The 23,931-nt window shown below is 45.8% G+C and overlaps 2 protein-coding genes across 7 annotated transcripts in view; one reads left to right on the plus strand and one right to left on the minus strand.

Annotated features, from left to right (window-relative positions):
* Positions 1–14,588, minus strand: part of kermit (PDZ domain-containing protein GIPC-like protein kermit) — an 86,178-nt gene extending 71,590 nt beyond the window's left edge. For 2 of the 3 annotated variants that reach the window (XM_055075502.2, XM_072285260.1), the window contains exon 1: positions 13,839–14,588. In XM_055075502.2, coding sequence (XP_054931477.1) covers positions 13,839–14,138 — 300 coding nt within the window. In that variant the 5' untranslated portion in view covers positions 14,139–14,588. The remainder of the gene's footprint in view (positions 1–13,838) is intronic. The other variant, XM_050186167.3, reaches the window with a different exon arrangement.
* A 518-nt stretch (positions 14,589–15,106) lies between these two features.
* Positions 15,107–23,931, plus strand: part of LOC126539640 (RUN domain-containing protein 1) — a 67,141-nt gene continuing 58,316 nt past the window's right edge. For 2 of the 4 annotated variants that reach the window (XR_008614300.2, XR_008614299.2), the window contains exons 1-2: positions 15,197–15,363; positions 19,910–20,040. Coding sequence is in view for 2 of the 4 variants with exons in the window: in XM_055075496.2 (XP_054931471.1) it covers positions 15,352–15,363; positions 19,910–20,040 (143 nt within the window). In the remaining 2 variants the exon portion in view is untranslated. Of the gene's footprint in view, positions 15,168–15,194; positions 15,364–19,909; positions 20,041–23,931 lie in introns of those variants that run through there. The other 2 variants (XM_055075496.2, XM_055075497.2) reach the window with 2 other exon arrangements.

The raw sequence follows: 23,931 nt of genomic DNA on the forward strand, positions 1-23,931 counted from the left end.
AAGATGAAAAGCACTATACAGACACAGACGGGTGCAATTTGTTCGGATATGTCTGCGCAACTTATGTTTGTAGATAGGCACCGAACAATGCACGCCAGCCTTGTATTTACACTTATTCCATACAAATAGATAACATGGAGGCGTCTCTTCTCTTGAAAGGCTTACCACAAGAAGCAAATGACGGACCCTAACCACGAGAGAACACTTGAAGAATAACTTGGTACCGGACATCAAGCCTGGACGCACTGTTTCGCGAGAGTGCAGAAAATGAAAGCAACGAGCGGGGGAGTTTAAGGGCGCCTATGTCTCTCTGGATGAGCAGCGCAAAAATAACGGCAACACAAGACAGAGGTCAGGCGCTGTCTGGCTCGTCTTGGTTTCAGTTAGTGCGCCGTTGTTTCTTTCGTTTTCTGCCCTCGCTTTTTCGAAAGCAGGCATGCACAAACTGACACAAGCCAGCAGAACCGCACGCACAAGCACGACAGAGTAACAGCAAATGCACCTAGAGAAAAAGAGGTTCGAAACCTGTTCTATTTGGGAATCCCGCTTGCAATCCACAGCGCCAATTTTAATCCACGAGTCACGTTTACCATAAGGCTCGGCCGCGTAATCTATGGCGGCGAAATCTTGACAGGAAAGCACGAAAAACTCGTGCGTTCGACGCCATCCGCGACGAACCATGCTGCATGCTTCTGATACTCCTAGACACGTATCTTAAACATTTACCAGAGATGCGGTCACTACGAATAATGAAGTATCGATACTTGCCCGAGCTAAATTGCATGTATTCAAGGAAGTTATACACCGCGTATGCATGTTAGTATGCATGTCAATTATTGCCCGTATCGGAGTAGAACTATCTGATCCCAAGGAGTGCCTGTAGAATCCCCGAACGGCAAAAACGAAGGCCGCGACTCATTACGAGTTTAACCTGCATATGTGTGGCAGCACGCATGGTGAAATATTAACGGAAGTTGGAGGCGAGCTCATAAACATTAGAGTTCCTGTCTGTTCGCGTTGAGAAACGATATTGCAGTCTAAAATTTTTAATCAGGCGCATAAAGGAACTAAACCGCTAGAAACACTGTTGCAAAGTACACAAGTAAAACTGAAACTACATTACTGCAGCTGCTTCTATATCAACTTGTCAAGTCTGAGGCATTCGGCTGTATGATTAGCAAGACGGACATGCGTATTCTTTCTTGGTTGTTCGGCCTTGGTGCGATAGCGTTGCGGTTTCCAGTATGTTTCGGCTTCCCGACAGAAACCTATAAGCTCTTTGACCTCCACTTTGCAGCGTTGCCATTTCAGCGATTTTGTCGCTATACTTGCCGACCTCTCTGCCTGTATAGCGTTATGTTTCTGTTTGGCAACCGGCGACTTTCTTTAGCGAGTGACTGAACAACTGGCGATATTTTAGCAGCTTCGAAGTTAAACTTGCTCCAAACATGGTTTTCTAGAAAGCACTTCAGTATTGAAGAGCTACAAGTAGGCGATAGGGAGCGTCGGCTCGGTGACCATAGTGGACTGGAGTATTATTCTAGCTGGCTACAGGGACCACGATGAAGCAACGGTGGTATCCACTCGCAGAGCGGTTAATGGCACCGAAAGAAACGGGCTTCACATTGTGCTCACGAAATACTTTTTTTCTTCTCATTATTATTCTTTAAAAACCCATAAGAATAATGTTAAGGGTGTGGGTGCTGCAGTTTCACTAAATATAGTCGATTGAAGCACATTCACAAGCTTCGCAGAGAAATTATCAGAACTTGCGCGAATATGAAATATCGCCTATGAATATCGCCTCATTCGGACAAATAAATACTGCACGCAGCTTTCGTGTGGACCAAGGGTGCCAGCGCAGTATTCATCGTCATGTTAATAGCAGGATCAAGCGCGCGTCGCAAAATTTAGTTCTCAAGGTTTAAAGCCCTTGTACACAAATGCATAGCCCAGTTTGTGCCCTTGAGGGTAAAAAAGAAACGTGTGCATAACCCCTGGATATCACGCGAAATTATCCATTTGAAAAGGAGGATACAACGATGCAGAGCAAGGTACAAACGTGTTCCCGATCTAGATCTGTTAGAACGGATTATTGCGCTCAAAAAAGAGTTGAAGGATAAGATAAGAGAGTCCAAACAGAAGTATTTTAATGTTACAATGCCAAAGTTCCTTAAAGACTCACCCCAGAAGTTCTGGAGGCACTTTTCAAAAGATAAAAAGGCAATCACTGAGTTGTGTACGACTCAAGGCTTTATTACTAATGAAGAAGATATTGCAAAGGAGCTTAACAGCTTCTTCTCCAGTGTCTTTACTGCAGACAATGGCGAAGTGGACGACTTTCGTGTTTCTCGTTGCTTCCTTCCTCTAGGCGAAGTCCAGCTTTCCGAGCGAGGTATATTTAAACTATTGCTCAATCTAAAACAATGTAAATCATCTGGACCTGACGAAATTCCTAATGCATTTTTAAAGAGGTATGCGGAGTGGATGGCCAAATACCTCTTAGTTATCTTTCAAAAATCACTGTCGTCGGGGGCCCTACCTGACGATTGGAAATTAAGTAAGATAATCCCAATACCAAAAGGCGGAGATCTTAAATGTGTTTCCAACTACAGACCTATTGCACTAACGTCAACGCCATGTAAGATTCTTGAACACATTGTCTCCAAACACATCACAGAATTTCTGACGAGCAAAAATTTCTTCAGTGAGTCTCAGCATGGTTTTCGTAGCGGCCTCTCGACAGTGACCCAACTTGTGGAAACAGTGCATTTCATCTGTGAAGTGCTAGATCGAAGAGGCCAAGTAGATATCATTTATCTAGACTTTAGAAAGGCATTCGATACGGTTAGTCACATGAAATTATTATTGAAGTTAAGAGTCGTGTTAGGTAACTGCAAAGTCGTCCAATGGATCGAAGCTTTTCTAATGAATCGCCGACAGTTCGTTAGTGTTAAAGAAAGCCAGTCTACAATATGTGAGGTCGTCTCCGGAGTGCCGCAGGGCTCTGTGCTGGGACCCCTGCTATTCCTAATATTTATCAATGACCTGATAGCAGACCCATCGATTCAAGTCAAATTATTTGCAGATGATTGCGTTATTTTCACTGAAGTAACCTCCGCAGCTGACCAATTTAAACTTAATTCTTACTTAGATCAAATACATGAATGGTGTAGAAAATGGCAAATGTCACTGAACTTGGATAAAACTGTATGCATGACAATATCGCACAAACACGCCCCTTTACAGTTCAACTACTCCCTATCGGGTACCCCACTTACTCGAGTGAGCGAATACAAGTACTTGGGCGTAACTTTGACTGCAAATATGAGTTGGACTACCCACATTGACAATATAGTAGGCAAGGCAAATCAAAGATTAGGATTTATTCGACGGACTTTCAAACAAGCATCCGCAGAATCTAAGCTTATTGTATACAAAATGCTAGTTCGTCCTATAATGGAATATGCGTGCGAAGTATGGGATCCTTACGACCAAAAGAACGCACTAAAATTAGAAGGTGTGCAACGGCGTGCCTTGCGCTTCATTTTTTCCAAATATCGAAGACAAGACTCGGTGTCACCACTTTATGAAAAGGCAAACATTCCTTTGCTTAAAATGCGAAGGAAACAGAAAAGGCTGACCCTCTTTTACAGCATTATGAATCATATGGTGCTGGTAAACAAGGAACGCTACATAACCGAGACAACGTCGCGGGTAGTAAGGAATAAACATTCAAAGTACGTGAAAGAAGGTAGATTTTCTAAGGATTGTTTTAAATATTCTTTCTTTTTGCAAACTGCGAGAGAATGGAATAAACTGCCGGAGAGAGTGGTAAGCGCGAGAGACTGCGAGCAGTTTCGGGCCCAACTTCAACAATACTCTTCTTAGTTTGCTGGTGATTTCAGTTTTTGTTACCCTATAGTGCTGTACTAAGTACCACAAGCTGATGTACTAAGTGTCACGAATTGTTCTTAATATTGTTTGTGTATACCTGATCATATGCACTGCTTTGTGTTTAGTGTTTGTTGGTGTACAGTATGTAATACGTTATTGTACTCATTCCTATCTTGGCCCTGTAAAGGGCTGATAGTATGTTCAAATAAATAAATAAATAAATTTAGGGAGCGCTGGAAACTAAATCAGTTGCAGGCACAACGTGGGCTAAGTGCGTTTTTGTGCTCGAAAAATCAGGTTACCCGTGTTCTTTTTAACCGCACTGGATTTGTAACCTTACAATCTGAAGGTAAACGCAGAATTCTAAATGTCATTATCCGTTGTCCTATAGCTATGTTACTAAAGCGAACGCCGTTCCCAGCCTGCCGGTAAGTTTACTTCATTTCTCACCTGCACAACGCTAGCGAACGTGAAATGTTTCGTTAGATGCGTTATGCCATCTTAGCCTATACTATATCGTTCCCAAGCGTCCATGGTTTATAATTCACTTGAAAGTTTTAGTGACAATTTTAGCGACCTTGCAGCGAAATTTAGCGCGACTTTCTTGTCTCAGTTTAACAAAAAAAAAGTTGCAAACATGGACACTTTGCTCGTTATATCTATTTCGGCCTCGTGTATGTGCAACAGTCGTTTGTTGACACAGCGACCAGTTTGGCCAACTTGCATGCCACGATTGCCTGAACACAAACGGTCCCCACAAAGCAACATTCATTCTCACATAGGATGGCGTTGTTCAAAATGTGGTTGCTTGCCGCGTGATACTACAATACTTTCTAATCTCATGGATCAATTACCCAAAGAAATAATCGAGGCATTTCACACAGCAACACAATAAGTTACGTGTATCTGCCACCCATCTGTCATACCCGCCGCGGTGGCGGGTATGAAGCTCAAAACCTTTTTCCAGCCGCAGCTTGTTTTTCGGCGAGCACAGACAGAATATTCCTGACCAATTGGAGGCTAACAGCTTCGCTGTAAAATGCGTAAAGTACGACTTACACACAAGCTGCAGACATGATAGCTTCGGACTTTATTCGAAGATACGAGAAAAATCTGTTACGCCGAAACTGAAAGACAAACCTCTTTTCCAGCTGCCCTTTTTTTTTTTTTTGGTGGGGGGGGGGGGAGCACGCCACGAGAAATTCCGACCAAGTAGAGGCTATTCAGGAGGCGGGAACTTCAGGCCAGTTGGTCCGACATGTTTAAACATAAAGGCTATGGTTAAGATCGACCTGTCAAGTGTGAGAAACATGCAGGCATGTGTTCCCATGACGAGATCACTTGCCTCGTCTCAGAAAAGGCTGTTAGCATAAGCCTGGACTTCGACCTGTCAAGTGTGAGAAACGTTCAAGCGGGTGTTCCCATGTCGACATAATTGCCCCCTTCCCCGAAAAAGCGTCACCCCTTTAGTCCCTGAGCAGACACAAAGGGAAGGACAAAGAGAAGAAAACCCAAAGGGCAGGAGCTCGTCGACTGCAGCACCTGACGAAGGCACTGATACTTCCACAGGCTCCCCAAGTTTTCCAAGAAGCCATCGAAGACCACAAGAGGTTGTCCTGGCCCCCATGTTAACCAGAACCGCTCGAGATTAGGATAGAGTCACAAACATGTATCAATGAAGTGAATAAATCCTGTCCTGCTTTTTTTTTTTTTTTTTGTCATCACGATACCCACCTTCGTCGCCGTTTCCTGATTCTTGCGGTGAAGACCCACCTCAGCGGGTCAAGATTGTCTCACTATATAACAGCTTCGCTGTAAAACACCCGTGTGCCGCGCATTTTGAGGACGTTAAATATCCCCTGGTGGTCAAAACTAATCCGGAGTCGGACACTGCGGCATGTCCCATAATCGCAAGTTACTAAGGTATTCCCCATGAACTTTTATCCCCAATTCTTCCCAATCCAGGTCTCTGAATACCTCCTGTAAACACGCTGTGAATAGCATTGGAGAGATTGTCCTTTATAGTAGTCCTTTATAGAGGACTACGGTGGCTGTGGAGCCGCTATAGATAACTTTCAGTATTTTTACATACGGCTCGTCTACACCCTGATTCCGCAATGCCTCCATGACTGCTGAGGTCTCGATAGAATCAAACGCTTTCTCGTAATCAATGAAAGCTATATATAAAGGTTGGTTATATTCCGCACATTTTTCTATCACCTGATTGATAGTGTGAATATGGTCTATTGTTGAGTAGCCTTTATGGAATCCTGCCTGGTCCTTTGGTTGACGGAAGTCTAAGGTGTTCGTGATTCTATTTGCGATTACCTTAGTAAATACTTTGTTAGCAACTGACAGTAAGCTGATCGGTCTATAATTCTTCAGGCCTTTGGCGTCCCCTTTCTTACGGATTAGGATTATGTTAGCGTTTTTCCAAGATTCCGGCACGCTCGACGTCATTAGGCATTGTGTATACAGCGTGGCCAGTTTTTCTAGAACAATGTGCCCACAATCCTTCAACAAATCTGCTGTTACCTGATCCTCCCCAGCTGCCTTCACCCTTTGCATAGCTCCCAAGGCGTTCTTTACTTCTTCCGGCGTTACTTGTGGGATATTAAATTCCTCTAGACTATTTTCTCTCACAGTATCTTCGTGGGTGCCACTGGTGCTGTATAAATCTCTATAGAACTCCTCAGTCACTTGAATTATCTCATCCATATTAGTAATGATATTGCCGGCTTTGTCTCTTAACGCATACATCTGATTCTTGCCTATTCCTAGCTCCACTGCTTTTAGGCTTCCTCCGTTCCTGAGAGCCTGTTCAATTCTATCCATATTATAGTTCCTTATGTCAGCTGTCTTACGCTTGTTGATTAACTTCGAAAGTTCTGCCAGTTCTATTCTAGCTGTAGGGTTAGAGGCTTTCATACATTGGCGTTTCTTGATCAGATCTTTCGTCTCCTGCGATAGCTTACTGATCTCCTGTCTAACGGAGTTACCACCGACTTCTATTGCGCACTCCTTAATGATGCCCATAAGATTGTCGTTCATTGCTTCAACACTAAGGTCCTCTTCCTGAGTTAAAACCGAATACCTGTTCTGTAGCTTGATCCGGAACTCCTCTAGTTTCCCTCTTACTGCTAACTCATTGATTTGCTTCTTATGTACCAGTTTCTTCCGTTCCCTCCTCAACTCTAGGGTAATTCGAGTTCTTACCATCCATAGTCAGTGCAGCGCACCTTGCCGAGCACGTCCACATCTTGTGTGATGCCAGGGTTAGCGCAGAGTATGAAGTCTATTTCATTTCTAGTCTCGCCATTCGGGCTCCTCCACGTCCACTTTCGGCTATCCCGCTTGCGGAAGAAGGTATTCATTATCCGCATACTATTCTGTTCCGCAAACTCTACTAATAATTTCCCCCTGCTATTCCTAGAGCCTATGCCATATGCCCCCACTGACTTGTCTCCAGCTTGCTTCTTGCCTACCTTGGCATTGAAGTCGCCCATCAGTATAGTGTATTTTGTGTTGACTTTACCCATCGCCGATTCCACGTCCACATAGAAGCTTTCGACTTCCTGCATCATGACTGGATGTAGGGGCGTAGACCTGTACTGCCTTCAATGTGTACCTCTTATTAAGTTTCACAACAAGACCTGCCACTCTCTCGTTAATGCTATAGAATTCCTGGATGTTACCAGCCATATCCTTATTAATCAGGAATCCGACTCCTAGTTCTCGTTTCTCCGCTAAGCCCCGGTAGCACAGGACGTGCCCGCTTTTTAGCACTGTATATGCTTCTTTTGTCCGCCTAACCTCACTGAGCCCTATTATATCCCATTTACTACCCTCTAATTCCTCCAATAACACTGCTAGACTTGCCTCACTGATAACGTTCTAACGTTGCCAGGTTCAGATTCCAATGGCGGCCTGTTCACACACATGGGTCCGGACCACACACATGGGCTGGGAACGCCGTAAAACTCGCATTGCATTGAAGTTTTCTTTCTTTCTCCGCTTAATTTTGACCCCATAGGTTTATGACATTAGTGCGCGGATTCGGTCCTCGAAGTGCATGTCAGCTATTCTCAGCGCATTGTGCCGTGATAAGTCGTTGATGGAACAGGCTGAATTTATTTTATGGCGCTTCGACACCCAAATTATACACAGCGGGCTATGGGGGCTCACGATTAACTTTTGACTATTGTGTACGCAATTCTTTTCGCGTGCACCTAAACATTAAAATTGCACGAGCGCTATTGTACTCATGAGGCCCCCAACGGAACGCGACCGGAAGTCAAACCCGCGACCTCGCATTCGAGCAACTGAATCATTGCGCCGGTTTATGACGTTTGAACTTATTCAAACGTCATAAACGTGAATAACTTATTCAGGATAATAACACGAGATCCGGTATATGGTCACGCATGCCACGAAAGCGATCGGTCCTGCAAACCACAGCGCGAGCTGTCTGCCAAAGGTGGGTGAAATATGCGAGAAGGGGGATTCGAGCCGTGCGCGAAGCGTTACTTATGATACATCCACTTGTCCTTTAAGAATGTGCCTGCGAGCTGCAGCGCGGCCAATAGGCAAGCCACTGCAAAGAATGCGTTTACGCTGCTATGTCCGGGCGGAACGTTATATGAGAGATATAAAACGGAATGCCACATATAGGAAGCACTCGACATCGAAAATAAGGGTGAAACATGCGTCATCCCTGCCTAATAGAAAATGTAATTAGTGCACCCTTATTACTGACCATGTGTCTGCCTTGTGCCGCATCAATTTCCTTGCCGCATTCAGCGAAAAGGCAATGATGAACCGTAGTCCCTATTGGGCGTCTGATGCGCTTGCTAGCTTTGTACTGAGGCTCACCTTACACACACACACACACACACACACACACACGGGATAAAAAAGCCATCATGCCAACGACAGTCTCTTTTGAACTACGTCACACATACGCCTCTGCCATGTGTGCCTGATTGAAGTACGAGTGCACTCCAGAAATGGCTTAGTGAGCGGGCGATCCCTTCTGCAAAGATAAAATCCCTCGTTCCTGCGAAGCCACCCAGCGCCATACCGTATCCCTTGAGTTGCCATAAGGTAACTGCGTGGCTAAACGAAGCGGATAAGATGCAACGGCGCCACCTCCCACGGCATCCTGGCCCTGCAGGCCAGAGGCGCCGCATTTTTTTCCACACTGCCCCTGCAGTATTATGACCCACTACAGATTTAAACGCCTCTATGGGAGCTCCGTGGACTGACTACCGCTTCTCGTCACCAAACCCGTTCAGGCGACCAAATACAGGGGCAGCTAACGCGTGTGCTAATGCGTCCCAGCGACACTCGGGCGTGCGTGTAGTATATATAATGGCCAGAATTGGGGTCATGTGGCTCCCCGGGCGGGACCATCCAGATGTGCGGCCCCGATAGCTGCGCGCGGCGGGATGTGCCGCACAGCTCTCGAGGCGGACTCCATGAAAGCAGCCAGTCATCTGCGCAGTGAAGCTTCAGTTGAGAAGAGTGCAGTCTTGTCTCGCGTCGTCGTTGTGACTCGCTATTGTAAAGTTACCCTGAAAACAAGAGACATTGGCCCTATACGGCCAAACCTGACATCGCGGCACGCATTTCAGGTGCCCATAGACTCCGTGATTCAGTGGGACACACTGTTTCGATTATCCGTCCCCGACAGCCCCGGTGGGCTTTCACAGCCAACGAGCGTCGCGAGCGTCCCGCTGTTCCCTCGCTGAAGCGGGCTTGAGCGGGCTTAAGATTGGCCGCAAGCCTCTCCCAATGCGAAAGATGCTTGCCCATCGTTGCACAACACACACGCCACACCGAGCAGCAAATACTTCGATACATCGAAGGCTTCGCTAGTTTTCAGTTCCCAAACCGCGCTGAGCCCACGCCGTCTATCTTACATGCTTCAGTCCAATGGAATCTACGTGGCTCTCGCGAGTCCACTGTAACTACTTGCAGCAGTGAACATGGTCGATATCGAACGAAACTTTCTAGTGTCAAAGTGCACGCCACGTGCTAACGGCAAAAATGTAGCGCACTCGTTTCATTTTACAGCTGGCTCATGCAGTAATGGTAAAAGCAGCGCGAAAAAGGATGCACACAGATACGGCAGAGAAAAGGACAAGAAGACAGCCGTGAATACCAACTACTACTCAAGTGCAGCACGGTCCCGTCGGTTCAACCCAACAACAATCGCCTAGCTGAGTGCGGGATTATTTCGAAGCAACATTGTGGCAACCAGGGAGGCGGAAACTCGAGCGCAATGTCCAAACGGCCAAGACTGAGTCGGGAGGCTTTCATCATGAACGCACTTACGTAATAACGAAACCAAGAACAGTTGACATAAACACGCGTGCAATAAGGCAAAGCGGCACTTGTATTTAATTTAGTTGGCATAGTGACGGGTAGCAGTGCCAGTAGTAAAATAACAGAAACGACGCGTTGTCCATTTAACCGAGCCGACTGCAGACATATGGGCTGCATCATACAGCATCTACTGCGCGCTCTGGTGTTAAGTGCACTCTGAGGGACGCATCAGCAAAGTTTTTCAAGCGGAATAACCTTGTCCTCTAGACGTCTGATTTTACCGGAAAAGGTTTTCCGAAGGGAAAACTTCGTAAGTTATGTCGGATATATTAGGTGACAGGTTCGTAGTTATATACCCTGCCAACCTCTATAACTTTAAAAATACTACGATCGCAGTGACACGCTGTGAATGTCCTGTGTTCTATTTCCTCGTCCCTATCGTAAGTGGTGCTCTTGAAAATAGAAAGCGGGATTCAGCTTTTTTTTGCCCGGTACACGAAAGGTCATCATCCACCGTGTGAATGGCCCCCTCCTCGACTGTCACGGCTATAATCAAAATTCGCTGACAACACCACCTGCTCTGCTACCAACACTGCTAACGATGGGCCGGTTCGGCGATCCATCGTTGGCAGGAACGAGGCGGCGCGGACGTCACCCGCGTCGCATTGCCCTGGTGCGGAGAGGGACCGGATTCCACGGGAACGGATCGGCAATTTCGTGCAAGTTTGGAGGTTCGTACACATAGCTGGGCGAGTTGGCCTGACATGACGATGTCAGGCCAATGTCAGTGGATGTTCGAAGCAGCACCAGGGCAACCACTTCAGAAGAACGAGGAGGGAGCGCCCGTTCTTCTGCGCCAGATGCAAAAGGGCTGCGTTTGGCCAGCTTAACTGTAACGTGGACGACGATATGGTTTGGGCGAGGGCCTTAGGTATAACCTTATACTGACACTGCAATAACACAGAAAGGAACACGTGTTTCACCACTCTCTATACATTTAAACAAAGCTTTGCGGTCACGGCTAGCTATCAGTTATAAATACAAGTGGATTACACGGTTTTAAGAAAGTGCGAAAGAAACATAACTTGGCCTGTCAACACTTGATATGCGCATGCTGCATGGCAACGCTTCGGAAACGCGAATGCGCAGTAAAATCTGACATTTCACGTACTGCGATTGCCACCGCAGTTTGGGAGTGGAAGTCAAGTTCAGCATTGATGGAAAGTTTTCTGCCGGCCGAAGGCACAGGGAGTTCTAAAGCAGGCATCTACCATTCCATTCAGACTAAGTGTTTTCTTTCACTTGTAGCAAAAAGTTTATCGCGTCGCTGTTGGGCCAAACGATAGCATAAGGGTCCAAATGTGGAGGGTGCATACACTTACGGCACATCAGAGAGGTGCGCGCAAGAATGAGCGTGGACACTGGCGACATCGTTATACAGGCGCACTCGCGGCGCAGTCTTTGGGAACCCAAAACCATGTAGGCAAACATGGAGGGGCGTATGCGGCATGCGCCATTTTCCATTGTATAAATTTAATACACCTTTCAGTGAACAAATTTACCAATAGACTTAAATAAGCTCTTCAATTGCGCAAGAAACTTTGTATTTCTGGGCATGCTGTGCCAAAGAAGACTTCCACTAAATGTAACGTAATATCCACATACCCGTCCAGATGCGCCTATTAAACAAAGACTGACACTTTGACAAAGGCTGGTTAACCCGCCGAAACGTTATAAATGTATTGTGCGAAAACAATGTACGTCGTACACTTTTTCTCTGAAATTATATACATCAGTTCAAAAACAAGCACATGTACAGAAATTTTACATACATAGTTATTCGATTATTTGGAGTCACAAAATGACAATTGCTGTGGTGATGGTAAACAAACAAAAAAAAAAAACAAAGTTCGTCTACCCCCTCCCTCCACATACCTGACCCCTGTATAAAGATCAATGCATGCTGTGTTTAATTTCCAGCCAAAGTATGGTTCTTTTCCTTGGTACATTTCGGAATTAGGGCTCACCAATGGAAGAAACATGCCACTTTGCGCCAAATCAACTCGCGAGAATATGCTTTCTCATTAATTGGTCACAAGGTGATTGGGTATTGTGTCCCGAAACTGCACACGAGCTGTTAATTTCAACCACGTTCACATAAGCGAGTGTCCAGAGACCCTTAATGTATTCCTTTATAGCGCCGTGTTACTTTCAGTTCGATGACGCTTTCCATTTACGTCATGGAATGAAATCACTGCACACAGGTCGTTGCGCTGCCTACCTTGCAATGCAATCGCTATGACCGGCGATCGAACTAGCGTCCTTGTGCAAAGCAGCAAGACAATGCAGCAAGTTCATAAACGTTCAACAACCGCAGCTGGCGCGGTAGAGCAGCCAGTGGAATTCGTCCTACGTACTATTGGCGGACTGCCCAGTCGGAAATAATGCACGACTATGCAGTGCGCTATCAGAGACATATCTTGATGGGACTTGGCATTTCAAGCACGGTGTCACAGTACAGCTAGGCAGACGTCACAGAACACGTGCCCACGGACAGGTCGCGCTCTGAGTCAGCAACAGTGCGCCCTTCTGTGTGGGACAAGTTCGCACGCGAGTCAGCCTTCAGCGAGCCGTCAAAAACGGCAGCCTCCTCCCAACAGCCCATCCGCTATCGGCGCGGCATTTGACCCGAGCGACCGCGCGCGGTCGAAGCGGCGTCAGCCAGGTGTAGCGTTACACCAGACGCACAAAACCGTGTCGACAGACGCCCAAGCACTGCGTGCTCTTGCTTTCGCATCGCTGTTACACACGAATGACACAGCACCGTCGCGGGACAGCCCTTCGCAAGACGATGGGCCACGTCGCAACGCGCACATACTACATGTACCGTGCCGGCTGCAGAAACGGGCTTTTTGTAATCCGCGGCCACGCCGCGTGCTGTGACCTAATCCGAACTGTGCGCCGTTTGGGAAATAATAATGGAGGAAGAAAGAAAAGCTTCCTTTCATCCCCGCTTCTTTGTTGTCGACAAGAAAAAACGGGGATGAAGCAACGCGCCAGCACAGGGCAACGAGGCTTGCAGCAGCGTGCGGTCCGCAGGAAGCCCCGCAGCCGGCACAAAGCAGAATTTTCCACTTTCCTACCGGGCCGGCCGGTCTTGTTGTGACCCTCTCCCCCTTCGTCGTCATTTCAGGGAAATACAAAACGACGTACGTACAATGAAAAATGCTCGTGGAGCGGGAGTGCTAACGTTCTGCTCGTGGAATGCAAAGATTTTTTGAAGACCGCGCGGGCAGTGTACACCCACATCTGCGCACGTATTAGTGTACTTCTAGCCGCGTTCGAAGAGGAATAATCGAATGTTTCCATTAGCGCGCATAGTCTGAACCGTCAAACTCGGTACAAACTACGCGGAATTACGTAAGGAAACGATGTTTCAGCTACTTCAGCATTAAGTCGGAAATTCCTTGTCAATCCCTACAAAACTGCTAGGTGTTTGGTTCATGGACCGCTTAGGCCATGGTAGAGCTTTTCGCGTGGCTGTAGTAGCGCGTCACATAACACGCCGGGCGCTCGTTTTCCCGTTGAGCCGGAAACGCGGCGACACTACTCACGTCCGAAGCAGGGAAGTCGTAACACTCGGCGATCTTCAGGTAGAGCTCCTTGATGTTGGAGAAGCCGGAGATTATGCCGGTCGGGCTGCCCTGCGCTTGCTGGCAGTGGAACACCAGCTTTGGTTTGGGCAGGCTCTTGGTCAGACCGTCGGCTGTAGAACCAGCGGGCGAGGAAGCAGGGTGCACGCCTCCGCTGCCGTTCGCCGTCGGCGATCCTCCAGGTGCGGCGCCGTTGGCATCGGCGTCGCCGTCAGGGGACAGGGAATCCGAGTCTCGTTTCTTCTTGCCAAAGAGCGGCATGCTATTGAGTCGCGACGACGCACAGTAGGAACCCACCGCCTCAAGCACTTACGCACGACTTTCCCGATTGACACCGGTCGAAGCACACTCCGCGGGTAGGCCGCCAGCAAGCACCACTGCCGGCCGAAGTCCGTTATCTAATCACCATGACCGCGCATGGCCGTTGTGTACTTCACACACCATCGGTGGCAGGCAGGAGGCGCTCATTAGGGGCACATAACGCAGAACGAGCACAGCACGGCGCGCGGAGAGACAATGCAGGGAGTCGTGGACTGCCAGCGTAATTGGAGAGGTAACTGGTCGCCGCCTCGGGGGTGCCCCACCTACCAACCATGCAACTGCTTCGGTATCTCATGCACGAGCCCCCCCCGCAACTGCTAACCGAGCGATCTTTGCCTCTCGCGCCACCAGCCGCCAGTAACACAGACGGACTAGTGGGGAGGGGGGGAACAAACAAGTTTGCAGGCAACGCCAGCACGTGATTGGTCGGTGTCCGCAAACGTTGGGTGTCCGCCAGGTGCGCGGCAAATCGTTGGGCAAATGCGCACCGTCACCGGCAAGATACACTAGCTGCGTTCCTGCTTCAGAGAAAGCCCTTTTAGCCTCAGTCTATAATGTTTAAAAAGGGGGATATGACGTGTTTTCGTTTTACAAGCGCTTTCGGCGCATTCAATCAGCAAAAGCATGGCCTTCGAGATCAACTTTTTTTACCTAGCATCATTAGGGGCGGTTCCTGTTCCTGTAGTTCAGGGTAGCCGCGGAGAGACGGTGCTCGCTGCCGACACCACTTTCTGTTGCGGAGGAAGTGACGATTACTAGGCTGGCGCGCGTTCCAGAGACCGCAGGTTCTGCCTCCGGGATCTCTACAGACTCCGCTATAATCTCAGAGGCATGAAAACGTGATTCAAATTTGGAGCAGCCGCCGCAACTAGCGCTCGCAGCCGACCCTGGTGGAGAGGAAGAAGAGACGGGCCGGAACCAGCTCCTCAGCTCACACGGCAGGCATCTTTTAAAGGAGGCATTGCATTGGTAGGTGACGTTGATCATGACGTTGTGCAGCCATGACAACCCCAAATAAAAGTAAACAGCAACATATTCTCTCCTTCGGGGTGCAGCAGGTCGAAACATCTGTGCGTGTGCTGCAGGCTGCATTGAGGCATTTCGAGGAACGATTCGTCTACCTTTTCCTGTAGCTCCCCAAGGATCATCCTTCATGGATACGCAGGCAAGGATTATTGCTCACTGTGCTCAATTTTCACTTACTGTTTCCGTCAGAAAGCGGTACATACGCGCCATACCGCACTCTGCCTGATCTTTAGGCGTGATGTTTAGCTCGCATGATGCATTCGGGCCATATCTAGTTTGAACTTTCGTTCAATTACAAGAAAGCGTACTGGTGTGTGTATACTTTGGGACCAGGTTGTTACGATTACCGTGCAGTGAATAAACATATGACTTGAAGGGTTGGAAAGCATACGCTAGTAAAAGGTTCCGCACAAAAAAATGTACCATGAAACTGTGAATCAGCCAACACATCTATGCAGTGTAGTAAGACGTGAACCCCTCAAGCATTTATAGATTCTTTCGGTTTCCAAATTATTTCCTTTCATCTACAGGCTCTGCGTGCTGGCATCATGCAGCACTCAGAGATCTGAGTTTGTTGACGTTGAGGTGCGCATAATTTATTGGTTTACACTAGACTGAGGGGTTCACGGCTTAATATTCTTTAGCTGCACACAACATGTACCTTCTTTCTTTCGTTTTATCTCGAAGGATGCGCTGCCTACGGAATACTGGCACAGCTGTCACTCTTATGGACAAGTGCATTTCCGTTAATGCTAGGAAAGTGCATTACCAAATGCCGAGTGTTCGACGAAAGGAGCGAACGCCGTGTTGCGTGCCGGCGGGCGTACTGTGCAGAAATTTTTGCTCGTCTATTTCACTCTTGATGACCTCAAATCATCAAAGTACGTGCACGCGCTCTCTCACCTTTCATTATTATAATGTTTGACACATATCTAGTAAGGTTTATTCTTGTAGAAGGAGTGGAGAGAGCGCAGTCAATAAGTTCAATGTATGAGAACAATAGATAACGAAACGTGCTTAAATAGGTGTGCTCCTTGTAATGCAATAGGATAGACAGTTGGGCGAGTTGGTACGGTAACATGATTATGGCTTCTAGCGCGAAGTGAAACACGGACACAGAAAGGAGCAGACAGGACGAGCGCTCGTCCTGTCTGCTCCTTTCTGTGTCCGTGTTTCACTTCGCGCTAGAAGCCATAATCGTGCTCCTTGTAATTTGCATTTGAGAAATGCTGCGAATATGAAAGGAACCTATAGCTACAGTCAAGAAATATCCACGGGCAGTATGATAGCATGAACAAAAATAGTGTCAAGTTATTCAAAAGAGATTATTATTAATGGCTTCATCAGTGCAGAATTAAGGCCTGGAAGTTGAAGGTAAATTTAGGCTGGTCTCTTTGATTGCGCATGTAATGCATAGCTGTACAGAAATATCGAGGAATCTCCAAAACTGCAAGCGACACCATGGTGTTGGTGAATGACGCCGGAATGAATGAGTGACGGAATGTACGGCACGTGTTCCCAACGCCGACAGCAGTGAATGACGCGCAGCAAATCATGTTCACAACAGACGTCCTCCATCTTACCTCGACATCCATATCGCATTTACCAACATAAGGAGCGTAATTCCAAAACGTGACCAGCTTCTTAGCTTCATCGACGACATTGACGCACACATTATCATTCTAACTGAAACCTGGCTAACTGAAGATATCCTCGATAACGAAGTCCTTCCCGCTAATCTTAACTTCACCATGTACCGTCGCGATCGCAGCAACCGTAGAGGGGGCGGTGTTTTAATAGCCGTAAGAAATACATTGTCATCATCCTTAGTATACCACGACGACGTACTCGAATTATCATGGGTTTGTGTTCATACCTCATCTGTGAAAGCTATAATTGGCATTTGTTACCGGCCACCCGATTGTGGGACATTTTTCATCAACTCACTCTACCGTAGTTTAGCGTATATCAGGGATAACTTCCCCAAATCACCTCTTTTTCTATTTGGCGATTTTAATTTCCCCCAGATTAACTGGCCTCTACTTAGCGTACCTGGTAAATCGCTGTCCAGTGAGCCCAAGCAATTCCTCGATCTAACCCTTGATTTCAGTCTCCATCAAGCCATAACACTTCCGACGAGAGGGAATAACACCCTTGATCTCTTGCTGACATGCAGTCCTGAAGACATTAGGGGTGTAACGGCTCTTCCTGGACTAAGTGACCATGCACTTCTACACATTTCTATATCATTACTGCTGAAAGTTAGATCAACCGCTGAAAAGATAATCTTTAATTACAATAAAGCGAACTTCGATGCCATCAACGCGGAACTTACACGGTTTTATGAGCATTTCCGCGAGTCTTATCTATCCAGAACAGTTAACCATAACTGGGAATTATATAAAACAGCAATGATAAACCTCAGAAACAAGTACATTCCAAAAATAAATATTAGGTCCGACCATAGCAATGAGTGGTTTACCGTAAGCCTGAAACGTCTCCTAAACAAGAAAAAGCGCCTTTATCGATCAGCAAAGAAATCTAACTCCCCTACTACATGGGACCGATATCATCAATGTACAAAAACGTACATTGAAAACTTAGCTGCTGCAAAAAATAAATTCTTTTCCATCGATCTACATAAAATCCTACAGTCGAATCCCAACAAATTCTGGCGCATCCTATCCCCTAGGTCTCGCCCGAACCAAATCGCGCTTATGGGAACTAATGGAGAACCAGTCGAACCAGATCAGTGTGCCAGTGTTTTGAACCGCTATTTCGTCTCGGTGTTCTCTCCTGCAAGCATCTCTACCGCCATAACTTCACCAGAATCCTCATCAGTGGCGATGCCTATGATCCAGGTTGATACTAACGGTATCAGCAACCTTATTGCTTCTCTAAAACTGTCGTCGTCAGCAGGCTGTGATCATATCAATAGTAAACTACTAAAAAACACATCAACGACTTCGGCTCAGATACTACAATTGATCTTTACCCAGTCTTTACAATCCGAGGAAGTTCCGCATGATTGGAAAATTGCCCAAATCATCCCAGTCCGGTGACCGCAAATTAGCCTCTAATTACCGTCCTATTTCCCTAACCAGTGTGCCATCAAAATTACTCGAACACATTATATCCACAAACCTAATGACACATCTTGAATCTATCAACTTTTTTTATTCGCACCAGCATGGTTTTAGGAAACACCTTTCATGTGAAACCCAGCTTGCAGAGTTCATACACGATTTGCTCCAATCCATGGATGCCAACCTCCAAATAGATGCTATATTCCTCGATTACTCCAAAGCATTTGATCGGGTCCCACACAATCATTTATTACAAAAACTTTCATCACTAGGAATACCCGTCAACCTAATCCGTTGGATCGAAAATTTTCTTTCAGGGCGCAAGCAGTTCACTTCTACAAATGATAGCCACTCTCCTCTTTCCAATGTAACATCGGGAGTCCCTCAGGGCGCCGGCCTGTCACCACTACTATTCCTAATTTACATTAATGACCTCCCTTGCAATATAAAATCGGAATTACGGCTTTTTGCCGATGATTGCGTCATATACAGAGTGATTAGGGCAACCAGCGATTCATCTTTTCTTCAGTCCGATCTTGACACTGTCTCCTCTTGGTGCGATAAATCCCTCCTCTCCTTAAACATTAACAAATGCAAATCGATGTCTTTCACCAGAAAACGCACCGTGAATCTGCACCAATACAGTATTGGCTCATTTTCCATTGATTCCGCATTATCCTACAGATATCTTGGCCTCCATCTAACACCATCGCTATCATGGGTAACTCACGTTCAAAACATCTGCGCTACAGCCTCTCGCACACTCGGATACCTACGCCGTAACTTGAAGGCCGCATCCCCCGACATAAAAAAAACTAGCATATATAACATTCATTCGCCCAAAACTAGAATATGCCTCATCCATTTGGCACCCATCACAAGCGTACCTCGCCGCTGACCTTGAAGCCGTGCAGAATCGCGCCGTCCGATTTATATCATCATGCTATTCAAGAAAAACCAGTATTACCGCGCTGAAACACTCCCTGGCCATCCCATCACTCGAGTCACGCCGCATTATATCTCGCCTCTGTCTTCTTCATCATTTCTACTATCACCCACACACGAGACACGAAAAGCTGCAACCCCCGCACAGGACGTCTAGCCGCCTAAGCCATGACCATAGCATCGCACGCATCAACTGTCGCACCTTAGCTTTAAAGTCATCATTTTTTCCGGACGCGATAGCACTATGGAATGGCCTGCCAAATACCATCGCATCATGCACTAACCGCAAATCATTCCGGGATAAACTAAATGACCATTTTTCATGAGGGCAAAAGGTTCTTCAATTCGGCACTCTGAACAGCTGATTACTTTTTATTTTTACTTGTTTCCCGTGTGATGCCTTTTTCACTGTATTTTTCTCGTGTATAATTGAGTGTTTCATATATAGATCTATATTTTTCTTTTTTTCTCGTGTTTCAATCCCGTGAATTTTACTTTGCATTGTATACGCGTGACAAGAACATTTAACTGTTACATACTCTTTTTTTTGTTATTGTTCTAAAAATTGACCTTGATTTTGCTCCCCCCTTATGTAATGCCTTCGGGCCTTTAAGGGAAAAATAAATGAAATGAAATGAAATGAAATTCTTTCAGATTATTCAAATGGAATCGCTTTCCTTGGACGACACTGGTCGAGAGAGCCCAGATGATGACCGTCCTCCGGAGAGGTGGGCTCCTGTTGGCTCAAGTGAAATCGATGATGCCTGGGATGATCCTGAAACGTGGTACTTTTTCCTTTGGCTCGACCTTTGAAATTGTTTTCAGTAGGGGATCTTTAAAGAGGAAAGAGAAACAAGAAACTGAAATCAAGATTTGCTGCATGACATACCCATACACTGTTGGCAAATCAGTTCTGTGGAATCCTGCAAGATGGAAGAAGTGTCATGAAAAGGAAAATTGTCACCCACCCAAATGTAGCATGAAGCTACAAAGGAAACCCATATAGGTTTCTCAGAAAGCTTTGCAGTTGAAGAATTTATTTATTTATTTATTTATTTATTTATTTATTTATTTATTTGAACATACTATCAGCCCTTTACAGGGCCAAGATAGGAATGAGTACAATAACGTATTACATACTGTACACCAACAAACACTAAACACACAGCAGTGCATATGATCAGGTATACACAAACAATATTAAGAACAATTCGTGACACTTAGTGCATCAGCTTGTGGTACTTAGTACAGCACTATAGGGTATCAAAAACTGAAATCACCAGCAAACTAAGAAGAGTATTGTTGAAGTTGGGCCCGAAACTGCTCGCAGTCTCTCGCGCTTACCACTCTCTCCGGCAGTTTACTCCATTCTCTCGCAGTTTGCAAAAAGAAAGAATTTTTAAAACAATCCTTAGAAAATCTACCTTCTTTCACGTACTTTGGATCTTTATTCCTTACTACCCGCGATGTTGTCTCGGTTATGTAGCGTTCCTTGTTTACCAGCACCATATGATTCATAATGCTGTAAAAAAGGCTCAGCCTTTTCTGTTTCCTTCGCATTTTAAGCAAAGGAATGTTTGCCTTTTCATAAAGCGGTGACACCGAGTCTTGTCTTCGATATTTGGAAAAAATGAAGCGCAAGGCACGCCGTTGCACACCTTCTAATTTTAGTGTGTTCTTTTGGTCGTAAGGATCCCAGACTTCGCACGCATATCCCATTATAGGACGAACTAGCATTTTGTATACAATAAGCTTGGATTCTGCGGATGCTTGTTTGAAAGTCCGTCGAATAAATCCTAATCTTTGATTTGCCTTGCCTACTATATTGTCAATGTGGGTAGTCCAACTCATATTTGCAGTCAAAGTTACGCCCAAGTACTTGTATTCGGTCACTCGAGTTAGTGGGGTACCCAGTAGGGAGTAGTTGAACTGTAAAGGGGCGTGTTTGTGCGATATTGTCATGCGTACAGTTTTATCCAAGTTCACTGACATTTTCCATTTTCTACACCATTCATGTATTTGATCTAAGTAAGAATTAAGATTAGATTGGTCAGCTGCGGAGGTTACTTCAGTGAAAATAACGCAATCATCTGCAAATAATTTGACTTGAATCGATGGGTCTGCTATCAGGTCATTGATAAATATTAGGAATAGCAGGGGTCCCAGCACAGAGCCCTGCGGCACTCCGGAGACGACCTCACATATTGTAGACTGGCTTTCTTTAACACTAACGAACTGTCGGCGATTCATTAGAAAAGCTTCGATCCATTGGACGACTTTGCAGTTACCTAACATGACTCTTAACTTCAATAATAATTTCGTGTGACTAACCGTATCGAATGCCTTTCTAAAGTCTAGATAAATGATATCTACTTGGCCTCTTCGATCTAGCACTTTGTCCTTAATTAAGGGAAAATGAGACATCCACCCAATTGTAGCACTTGTTACAAAGGAAACCCATATGGGTTCCTCAAAAGAAAAGCCTCTCAGTTGAAGAAATATTCGTCCTGGTATGGAACTCGAACTCAGGACCACCACCTTTCCAGGGCAGCCGCTCTACCATCTGATACTTTCTCCACCGGCAAGGTGGAGAAAGTGTCATGAAATCGAAAATTGTCATCCACTCGAATGTAGGATGAAGCTACAAAGGAAACCCATACAGGTTTCTCGGAAAGCTCATCATCATAATCAGCCTCATCCGAGCCTGTCCGAGCGAGGGTGTTGGCAGGTTCTTGTCGCGGAGTTCCTGCAAAAAATGTTGAATTCCCTAGAAGTACAGGATCCGTACTTATTGAAAAACTCTGAAGGCCTTGTGAATTGTCTGGCATCAGATAGTACAAGCTGCAGCTGGGGATTCAGCATAAATGTTCAAGATCTTTACTATTCCCTACCGCATGGGCCCCTAATGTGCAGTGTTAAAGATTGCATAACAAATGAGAACGACGAGGTGTCATTCCGCAATACGTGCGGCATGGCCGTTGAATCCTTTCTTGAACTTCTGCATTTTTATTTAGCGAATACACGTGTAGGATTCTGTGGTGAAACGTATATACAGGCAAGGGGTGTGTGCATCGGGTCAAAGGTAGCTCCCATCCTAAGTAGCATTTTTTTGGGAAGCATACCCAAAAACATAGGCATAGGACAGAGAGTTGGCCAAAGATTTAGAAGGTGTAGTAAGTAAGGTATACAGATATGTCGATGACTACTTGATTTTAGGCTGTCATGTAGACAAGGGTGCTTTCAAGAATAGGGTTGTAGAAGCCTTCAATTCTCTGGGCAAGGGCTTAACATTTACTTCAGAAGTACCGGTAGATAATAAGCTACAGTTTCTTGATGTCAAGTTAAAATTCTTACCGTAACATGTGTGTTGGTCATTCTCACCCTGAGCTGGAAAACCGCTAATGAACTATGCCTCAAACCATTCCAGGCTTGTGAAGAATGGGATAGTCATTTCGTGTTTCCGGTCAGCGTTGTTGAAGTCATGTCACCACACTGTAAGGATTGCATTTTTTGAGCAAGTTGATAGGTTGAGAAAGGCTGGGTACCCGCTCACTGTGATGCTGGCGTCGTGTGCTAGACTAATGAAAGAACTTAAAAAGGATAAAGGACAATGCACAAAGGATCAAAGGCAGAAGGATGTAGCTTCCAAGGTTTCAGTGATTCTGTATGTGCACGGCCTTTCACACAGACTTAAAAACGTGGCTGGTAGTTATGCAGTAAAAGTGGTATTTTTGGCAAAAAACAATATAGGTAGTGTGTGTTCTAAGGTTAAAAAGAAGTTCGAAAGGAAGGATGATGTAAAGAAAGAATGTAGTGTTAAACATCCGCACAAGAACCAATTTGTTGATTGCGCGAAGAACGTCGTTTATTAGATTCCTATGATGTGTGGTCATGTGTACGTAGGGCAGACTGCGAGATGCATTAACACGAGGTTAAGGGAGCACTTGTCTAGTCTGAAAGGTCGCCCTAGTACGCATTTGGCAATGCATTGCCAAGAACATGATTGCTCACCTTGTCTTAGTGGCACAGACATTTTGTATAGGCATAGGAATCAAACCGCTAGGGAAATTGTGGAAGCACACTGGATTGAAAAAAAAAAAAAAAAGAAATATGCATCAGCCATCCTTCTGTTTCATTGTTGGATAAAGAAAATTCGCTTCTATCATCACATCTGCAACACATTTTATTGTAAGTGGTTGTTTTATGTTGACCGGGTGGCTTTTTTCCACGTCTTTTTATCACAAGTGTTATATGTATTATTGACGTGCTCTCTTGACTTGACCGCGCAGATCTGCGGGTATCATATGCGCTATAGGCATGCTCTGTTGACTAGATCGTGCAGATCTGTGGGTATTTAAGCAGGTGGTTCTTCAAAAATAAAACCAGTTGTTAGAAAGTGCTCGTCCTTGTGTTGCCCTTTCCTTCGTCCCTGTTTGTCTGCGCGCAAAAGTTTTAAGATGAATCTGTTCCAACTAGGTCGACTCGCTGTTATAATCAGCCTATTTTATGGCCATTGCAGGACAAAGGCCTCTCCCTGTGATATCCAATAACCCCTGTCCTGCGCCAACCGATTCCAACTAGTGCCTGGAAATTTCTTAATTTCATCACCCCGTCCAGTCTTCTGCCGTCCTCAACTGCACTTCCCTTCTCTTGACACCCATTCTGTAACTCTAATG

Source organism: Dermacentor andersoni, chromosome 11 (assembly GCF_023375885.2).
Source record: "Dermacentor andersoni chromosome 11, qqDerAnde1_hic_scaffold, whole genome shotgun sequence".
Taxonomy (NCBI): domain Eukaryota; kingdom Metazoa; phylum Arthropoda; class Arachnida; order Ixodida; family Ixodidae; genus Dermacentor; species Dermacentor andersoni.